The sequence below is a fragment of the Mus caroli genome, chromosome 16, assembly GCF_900094665.2.
Source record: "Mus caroli chromosome 16, CAROLI_EIJ_v1.1, whole genome shotgun sequence".
Taxonomy (NCBI): domain Eukaryota; kingdom Metazoa; phylum Chordata; class Mammalia; order Rodentia; family Muridae; genus Mus; species Mus caroli.
In genome coordinates, this window is record NC_034585.1 from 41,144,748 (window position 1) to 41,154,415 (window position 9,668).

At 44.1% G+C, this 9,668-nt stretch overlaps 1 protein-coding gene across 3 annotated transcripts in view; it reads right to left on the bottom strand.

Moving 5' to 3' along the window:
* Sidt1 (SID1 transmembrane family member 1) overlaps window positions 1-9,668 on the bottom strand; it is a 91,037-nt gene that overhangs the window by 53,489 nt on the left and 27,880 nt on the right. For all 3 annotated transcript variants that reach the window (XR_003835155.1, XM_021184481.1, XM_021184482.2), the window contains exons 2-3: window positions 6,595-6,716; window positions 5,452-5,622 (exon numbers count right to left, since the gene is read on the bottom strand). Coding sequence is in view for 2 of the 3 variants with exons in the window: in XM_021184481.1 (XP_021040140.1) it covers window positions 5,452-5,622; window positions 6,595-6,716 (293 nt within the window). In the remaining variant the exon portion in view is untranslated. The remainder of the gene's footprint in view (window positions 1-5,451; window positions 5,623-6,594; window positions 6,717-9,668) is intronic.

A 9,668-nucleotide genomic window follows, 5' to 3' on the forward strand; every position in this document is an offset into this window, starting at 1 on the left:
TGCGTATGCGTGTGTGTGTTTGTGTGTGTATACCCATGTTCATGGGTACCCACACATGTGGGAGGGGAGGCCAGAAGTCAGTCAATGTTGAGTGTGATTCTCTATCGCTATCCACATTATTTTTCTTAGTTTAATCTTTTATCCTTTGAAAATATTGTAGAAGTCTACAACATATGTTAAACATTTCTGCCCCTGACTCAATTCCCCCTGCTTATCCCCAGTATATTTCACTTCTGGTTTTAAGTCTTCTCCTCCTCCTCTTCCTCCTCCTCCTCTTCCACTAGGGCATGGCCAACCTGCTGGTGGTCACCCCTTGAAGAAAAGTGACTTTCCCTACTGTAGCAGCCATCAACTGTCAATAGGGCCACAGCAGGAGGTGGAACCTCAGACGCCCCTCCTGGCTCCATGTTGGAATTTTTAAAAAAGATTTATTTTAATGTAAATATGTGTATGTGTGTATGTATGTATGTATGTATGTATGTATGTATGTATGTATGTAAGTATGTGTCTATGGGTGCCTGCAGAGGCCAGAAGAAGGTGTCAGAATCTCTGAACTGAGTTAGAGGTGGTTGTAAGCCACCATGTTAGGGCTGGGAACCAAACTCTGACCCTCTGGAAGAGCAGTGAGTATTCTTACTGCTGAGCTATCTCTCCAGCCTTGCCATGCTGACATGGAGAGATCCCTGCTCCCGATGCAATAGGAGATCATCTCAGAGATGGCTGGTAAAACTTGTTACTCTTATTATAAAGAAATATCCAAATTTCTTTTGCATGTGCATGGTTTTGAAACAGGATTTGGTGTATTCCAGACTGGCCTCAAACTTGCTTTGTAGCTGAGCATAACCTTGAACTCCTAATCTTCCTGCCTCTGCTTTAAGTGGTGTGATTCTAGGCATGGAATTCCACACAGTTTGAGCAGTGCTGGGTGGCTAACTCATGGCTTCATGCATGCTAGGCAAGCACCCCATTACAACCCTATGAGGCCCTGAAATTACAAACAAACACTGCAGGTTAAGACCTAAAACAAAACAAACAAACAAAAAAAACCCACCTACTAGAAACATAAAGGTAGCAAAAATAGGATTGAGACAAGGCAATATGAATTAATGACCATGGGGCAGACAGGATAGGGAGAAGAGGGAGCATGCACTGAAATTCTGGGGTACAGGGTCTGGTGCATTTTTTTGACACAGGGTCTCATGTAGTCCAGGCTGGTCTCAAACTTGCTGCATAGCTGAGGATGACCCTGAGCTTCTGATCCTCCTGCCTGTATCTTCAAAATGCTAGGGCTACAGGTATGTATTACTATATAAAAGAAAAATTTGATCATATACAAGCATCTAGGTTACTGCTGCTGCTGCTGCTGCTACTACTACTACTACTACTACTACTAGATAAGTTCACTAAATCCTATAAGGTCATTCTCACTATGGTGATGTGAATACTCTTGGCCCATAGGAATCGGCACTATTAGGAGGTGTGGCCTTGTGGGAGGAAGGGCTTCAATATGTAAATGAGCTTTGGGGTTTTCTCATGCTCAAGCTCCACCCAGTGTGGAAGAGGTCCCCTCCTGGCTGCCTGCAGAAGACAGTCTCTTTTTGGCTACCTATGGATCAAGATGTAGAACTCTTGGCTCCTCCAGCACCAATTCTGCCTGCGTGATGCCATGCTTCCCTCCATGATTATAATGAACCCCAATTAAATGTTGTCCTTTATAAGAGTTGCCTTGGTCATGGTGTCTCTTTATAACAGTGAAACCCTAAGACTCATCATTGGCACTGGGTGTCATTCTTTCCTACTCAGACTCTTTCATAGACCTTAATTCCAGCTGGCTACCCCTCATCTTCATTGCAGCAGGTCCCAGTCCTTAGAGGAGCCATGTGCAGAGCGCTGCCCAGCCCCGCCCAGTCCCCACGCTCTTCAGGGGGCTGTTACTTTGTTCCTCCTCTTACCCATGACTCTCCATCTCTGCTAGTTTTCTCTGTTCCCTTTCAGTGCTCTCTAGAATTCCAGTAGGGAATTTCTCTTTTGTTTTATTTGGGTCAGTTTGTTAATGACCAGCAGGTCGTCTTCCAGCTTTCTAGTCATAGGAAAAGATCCCCGCTGTCCACTCTTGACTTTGGCCCTTCAAGAGGAGTTTGTCAACACACCCTGGGGTTTAGAGAACACCACACCCCAAGCAATAGGAGGAGGAGGAGGGATGCAGGCTGGATAACTGTACCTCCATTTATAATCCAACTGAAAGCCATAGCCGTATGCTGGATAAGCTGGAGAGAGGTAACAGAGAAGTGTGTACCAGTACCAAATCACACATCTCTGCTGAAGACTGCTTCCCATTTGTTTTCCACTGGCTATCTTGAGACTTTCTTGCCGTAAGGAATAGATCATCATCCTGAGACTCCACTTGGATTGGGGTTTATTCTCACCTTTCTCCTAATAATGCACCCAGCAGCCTGTTAAGATTCAAATCTCCTTCCCGCATTGAGCTGCATGCACACTGTCCTCCAAACAAAAGAATAACTTTCCCCTCCCCTCAATGATCACCAAGAATGGGCAGTTTCTATTTAATCTTACCCTAGATATCTCTGAGCATGACAAGGGTGTCAAGTCAGGTCTGAACTACTTTTGGATTCATACACAGTAAGGCAAACTGTCTTCTGAGTGAAGATTTAGGGAAAATTGCCTGTTTACTATCTCGGGTCTATGCAGAGTTGAGCATCGTATGATTAAGATCTGATGCATCATGAGAAAGGAAATGCACAATGACCAAAGGTTTACATAATCTATGCCTGCCAAACAAAATAGAACCATCTGGGATATGCCCTTATCAACCATACTCCTCCTGTTCTTGAACCCCATAAAAGGGATCCTCAAATAATAACCAAGACCTTTGAGTATATGTGCATGGTCTGGATGCTTGACTACTAATTTCTGATCTGTACTATTGATTTTCTTTTGAATAGTTTTTTGTTCTAATCTGTCCCGAGCTACCGTTCTCGCCGGCGAGAACATACTCGGACAACCGGAATCTTCTGCAGCAAAAGCTTTATTGCTTCTTCAGGAGGGAAGACCCAGACCCTGGAAAATGGCGTTGCTTATATAGCCCTCAGCCATGGCGTTTCAGCACCTGATGTGGCGTGTCAGCTCCTGATTCATTGCTCACCCATCACCTCATTACTACGCCCCGAGATGGGCAGTGACTAGGCGTGAGTTCACTCTCGCAGGTGTACAAGGCTTGTTTACTAGTTAGGCACAGCGGAGGCCAGCGCCATCTTATAATGGCGATTACTCGCGGCACGGCTCTCCACACTAATCTGAAGTCTGTGTGCCTTTATTTCAAGAACTTGAATAAGAGCCCAAAACCTGGAAGCACCTAGCCCAGACTGCAATCACTGGTAATGCCTAAAAACCAGCCAGCCAGTCTTCTGCTCCAGCTGGGATGGAGTCTCTTCCCCTTCATATACTAAACCCAGGCAAAGCCCTTAGGAACAGATCAACCCACAGCTTTGCAGTCAGCGAGACTGCCTCCACCCTGGACGGTTGGGCCACAGTGTTGAGAATCCAGTGAATGAATACATGGAGGTTTACAATGTGTGGATACAGCTTGTTGGTAATGCTGTAAGTCTGACATTCCCCATAAAGCAAAAAGTTTAGCTGAAGATCAGAAAGTATTTCATCGAAGCAAAGTTCTGGTAATTTCTACATTTCAAGTGCCTTCTAAGCCAAGAAGAGAAGAGGAAGAGGTTAACTGTGAATCTCCTTGACCAGGTTCTACATGAAGTTGCTCCTGCTTGAGACCGGTCATACAGTCAGTCACACTCTTCAACCTTCATTTCCTCTAACCAAATGTGATGCCATTCTCTGCCCCCACCCAATTCCCCTTTCCTTCATATTCATTCAAGTTTTGTGAATTTCACCTCCTACATTTTTCAAGACACTTCCTCACTTTCTACCTTGACCATTCATTGTATTAACCTTCTAATCTCTCTGCATCCAATACCATCTCCTTCAACCCATCCCTCACACTACTAATCGTGCAACATAGAACTACAAAGTGAGTTCCAGGACAGCCAGGGCTATACAGAGAAACCCTGACTCGAAAAACAAAACAAAAAAGACAAACAAAACAAAAAAAAGACAACTGCATTCTCAATGCCTTCCTATGTTCCCACTACCCCATTCTATGTCCCTCCTCCCACGTAGCGGCTGCCTGTTCCTACAATGCCCCCTCCTACCATCCCCTGCCTACAACTACCAACCCTAATGACACAGAATCACCCATTGTCATTGGGAGTTGTTGGGAAAATGATGTACATGTGTGTGAAAAGAGTTTAAAGGCACAACTGCCTCACTTTGAAGTCTGAGTTAGAGTAAACAAATGCTTTGTGCAATTGAGAAGCATATTTAGGAAGGAGTAAATTTGGGACGATGTGATTTTTAAAAAATTTTAAATAATAATAATAATAATAATTATTATTATTATTATTATTAATTATTATTTGGTTTTTCGAGACAGGGTTTCTCTGTGTAGCCCTGGCTGTCCTGGAACTCACTCTGTAGACCAGGATGGCCTCAAACTCAAGAAATCCACCTGTCTCTGCCTCCCAAGTGCTGGGATTAAAGGCGTGCGCCACCACTACCCGGCAGGACGATGTGATTTAAATGGAAAGAGGAGAGAGAGTCTTAGGACAGGAAGCCAGAAACAGAGTTGAGCTTTGATCTTGACCTTTTTTGTCTCTGTGAGTTTGGACATGATCCTAGCATCGCTCTGGACCTCAGAGCTGGGTGCGGTGATGCGTCCCTCTTGTCATGGCTTCTTAGGAGGTAGAGGTTTGAGGATGGATGGCTTGAGCCTAAAAGTCCGAGGCTAGACTGGCAGTATAGGTAGATTCCCGTCTCAAATAAGAACAACAAAAATCTCTGAGCATCAGCGAAATGCGTTCTCTATGCATTCTAGTCTGTCATTCTGAACTGGATGGCAGAAACTGCCATGTCAGGGCTCATTCTCAATACTTGGATCTGGTTCTTACCACAGCCCTCATCTGGACTCCATGACCACCATCCTCTCCTCAGGCTTTTGTGTTTCATAATGCTTGCAAGGTCTGTTTGAGGCCACAAAGCCATATTACACGAAGTGAAAACAGACAACAGTGTGGCAGAATAGATTTGCATGTCATTCGTTAACTTGACCGAATGGCTGCAGTTTCATAGCTTCCTTTCCGAGGTCTCGAACGACTTCACTGAAAAATCAACCCTGCAATTCTTACTGGCTACCGCTAGGTGACAGTAAGAGCTCAAAGGTACAACTGACAAAGGCAGGGCCTCCCTGAAGATTCAAGTTGAGCTCAGGTTCGAAGAATGATTGGCTTATTGTAATGATAGCCGATGCGCTGAGTGGGTATCCACAGGCAAAACAGAGCCGAAAACCGAGAGTCATGGTCACCTACTTACCGGAGCTGGAAGTGCTTGATTTTGGTGACCAGCAACTTGTAGTGGGCACCATGGGGCGCCATGGATGCTACATCTACAAAGATCAGCTGCTCCAAAGGGCCCGTCTCATTGGTTGCTTTTGAAGGACATAGAGTGCGGCTGACTTCCTGGTAGTTGTAGCTCCTTTGGTATCTGTAGCCACGGGTATAGACAACATCAGCAAGGAGAAGGAAACACAGTGAACACAGCCAGGGAGAATGCTATCTCACGCTACTCCCCTCTAATCTGGCTTTAAGTCCTATGCTTTCAATTTCAGGCTGGGCCCATTGATAGCAATCCTGGAACTCCTATCGTTGACATCCATCGTATGACAGGGACATAGAGACTATTATGTCCAGACCAGTATACTTAGCAGTGTCTATATTCCATTAAGTCAGACTCACAAGTCATTCAAGGAAAACCACTAAAATCTGAGGAAGGAACTGTTCTAATTAAGCAGCCAACGGAGTCTTTTCTTTTTTTCAGTTTCATTGATTGTAAGTGAAAACAATCAAACTTCCGTATTTAACACTCAAATTCCAGCAGCTTTAAAAACCATGCAATCACACTTCAGCTGCCTATTTCTCTACACCTTCTGGGCTTTGTATGGACACCACAGTGCTTTAATGAACTCTCCATGGCACAACAGGTACTCTGCCAGGGCAGAGAGTTCTGTTGTTTTTTCACAGTGTCTTCCTGAACCTCCCTCTTGGCTCTGCTTTGTAAATACCACTGAGCGAAGAGTGCACACAGAAGAGGCTTTTGAAGAATGGGGTTGGTGCTGCTTGTACATCGACTGGTATGGGATGATCCATTTTCAAAAGAGGGAATAGAATATTAGGATAGGCCATTGTTCAAATGGCCTAGTCGCTGAAGATCTCAACAGAATGCTCATCTGAAATTCAGAGAGAATAGAAATGTGTGCCACTGACCAGCCTTGGGGCATCCACTGTTTGCACTTGCAATGCACTACCCTGGCATTTGCATGCCTGAGTTCTCTTCTGGCTAAGAGGGAAACACCAGACAAAACAAAACAGAACAAAACAAAACAAAAAAACCTGGCTAAGTCTAAGGACATTGAAGAGCCTCAAATGTAGTGAAGTTGCCTGGGCGGAGAATACTTACAGTCCTTGGAAGAGCAGAGGGACCTGCCAGGACAATACTTCTTTCTGCTGGCGAACCACAACTAGGACTGGGTAGTCCAGGTTGTCAGAGGAACTGTTGACATGCACCCGCACGGCTGTCACCTGTGAGGCAGACGAGAGCGAACTCACTGACTCCTGACATTCCTTCTCATGACAGGCACCCCAAACACCCCAAGTTGTCTTTTATTATCCGGAGTGGGTCTCAACCTTGACCACGTGTTGAAGTTGCCCCAGGAAATAATGGATGCATTGGGTATAATCTGCTTTAAAATTCTGATTCAATTATTCTGTGATGAGGCCAAATTACGGAGCCTTCTCACAGCAAGCTTAGGAGTTGGAGCTGAGCAGCCGACTGACATAAGGCTTCAAGAATAAGAGAAAAAGAAAGATGGATGTATTTTTTTCTTATTTGAATATAAATAATATCAAAATCACAATCCCCAACACGCTTCATAGTCTACAAGACCCCCCAGCTGCTGACACACTTCGGGTATGGTAAATCATTGTTTCCATTCTTTTTTTTTTTTTTTAACAACCCATGAGATGGTCTGTTGCTCCCTCTCCATCCTGCAGAGCATCCCATGGAGGCTGAGTCCTTCCTGCTCAGGAGTAAACAGGTCTCTAACATAACTGTCCTCACCAGGAGCTCAGAGAACACACAACGTGATTGTGGATGAAGCTGAGGCTGCTAATGGAGCTACAGGGTTTTGGTATTTTCCTTAAAAAAATGTACAGTACCATATGAAATATAGAAAATAAAGAAGAGTAGAAGAGAAACTAAAACTTGATCTTGCACATGACATTTTAATTTATGGGTCTATTGCCTTTACTCTCTCTTCAAAGTTTCTTCATTAGGGGGCTGGTAAAATGGCTCAGCAGCCAGCTCAGTGGCTAAATCAGAATTCAGATCTCCAGAACCCAAGTAAAATTCTGAGTGGGCCAGGTTGTCTTTCTGCCTTGGGATACGGAGACAGGAGACCTCTGGAGCAAACTGGCAAGAGGGATTAACTATATCTGCTTTGTCTTTGTCTCTGTCTCAGTGAGTAAGCTTGGCAAGTTAGTGAAGACACCTCTCATCCATTACCTCCAGATACACACGTGTACACCTGCACCTACACATGCAAACATGCATGTACACAGGCATGGGGGTGGGAGGTGGGGCAAGTGTGCTCTCTCTCTCTCTCTCTCTCTCTCTCTCTCTCTCTCTGGAAAGAAAGATCTACCACACATGCAGGCTGAGAGGAAACAGACCAGCCAGAGTGTTCACCCTAGCACTTAGTTCTCTCCGTTCTCCCTGACCAAGTCACTGCTTCACGTTTTCAGTGTTAGCACAGCCAAAGAGTCACTTATTAATTTGATAAGAAATGCATGCTCCCGAGGGAGCATTTCCTGTGCCTACAGTGTGTCTCCATGGAAATTGTGTTCCAGCTGATAATTGCTCAAACTACATCTGTAGTGCAGACATCTTTGCTAAACCGGGATTTCTGCCGGCTCTGCCTCTCAAACTTAATGTGGCTACATGGAGTCTCACGTTTCCTTCACTTCTGACTTTCCTTTCTGTGATGAACAGCTTCATCACAGCTGTTCATCTAAGCCTGAAACCTGAGGGTCCTGCCTGGTCCTTTCTTCTGCCATTTCACACTGTTCTCATCTATTCCTCCCTCCCTTCTTGTCAATGCTAAGCTCCACCCTCAATGCCCTCTTTGATGGCCTCTTTTCTCTACTGATTTGAGTCCCTCAGTGCTCTTCTTGGTCTCTTCCCTCAGGGCTGCATCTATTAAGATGTCAATCTCATCTGTCACTCCCTGTTTAAGACACCTAAAATGGTTCAGAAAAATATTCAGTCTTATACCAAAGTAAGAAGAAAGCTATAACCGGGCGTGGTGGCGCATGCCTTTAATCCCAGCACTTGGGAGGCAGAGACAAGTGGATTTCTGAGTTCGAGGCCAGCCTGGTCTACAGAGTGAGTTCCAGGACAGCCAGGGCTACACAGAGAAACCCTGTCTCAAAAACCAAAACAAAGGGGGGGGGTACAAATTAATTTGATTCACACACTGCACCTGTTTCATCTTGTCTGATACCAATACTTCATTCTTCTTAATTGTTGACTAATATTCCATTGCACAAATATATGTATATTTTATTTATCTAATCTTCAGCTGATGAACATTTATGTTACACACTTTGAGTGTTTACAAACAATACTGTTATATTCGTGTACCAACCTTGTGTGAATACATATTTCCACTTCTTTTTGCTATAGACTATGATTAGATTTCTGGAAAGCAGTACCTCTGTATTCAACTTTTTGAGGAGCTGCCAAAATGTTTTTCAGAGTTTTATCATTTAACACTCCAGTAATTTACATATCCAGCAATCTTCCTTGTTTCATTACTTCTTTGCCAACACTTGCTGCTATCTTTATCCCAGCCCTCCTAGTGGGTAAAAAGCTATATGCTATTGTAGACTGCACAGTATTTTATTTTTATTTCTTTGTTTCTGTTTTGATTTTTAGATGGGACTTCTCGAGTAGCTTGAGGTGGCCTTGAGCTCATGATCTCCCGTCCTCTGTTTCCCAAGTACTGGGATTGCAGGTGCGTGCCCTTATGCCTAACCGGTATTTTAGCTGTTAGTTTCACTGCCGGGCTCTTCTAGGAAGCTGCCAGTATTGTTTTCAGAATCCCCAGAGCCTAGCAGAATAAATTACCTTAGAAGCAGGTTGACTTTTTAAATTGTAGTGCAAACATTCTAGTACTAGACAGCATATGTGTTTAAAGTGAGGTTTAACCTACTCTAAATGAACTTAGAGCAGTCAAAACCCAGGCAAACAGAAGGATTCCTCTTTCTTTCATTCACCAAGATGCCACCTCCTTCTTAGGGACCTGGTACCAGAAGGGGGTTGCTCACATTTTTTCCCCCACACTTCATTATATGGCAGAAATTCTTGAACATTAGCAAATTCCCACCTCCCCAATTAGGGTGTGTGTGTGTGTGTGAATTCAGCTGATGAAGAACGAACCTCAAAGTATTCATTTCTTTTTTTTTTAATTTTTA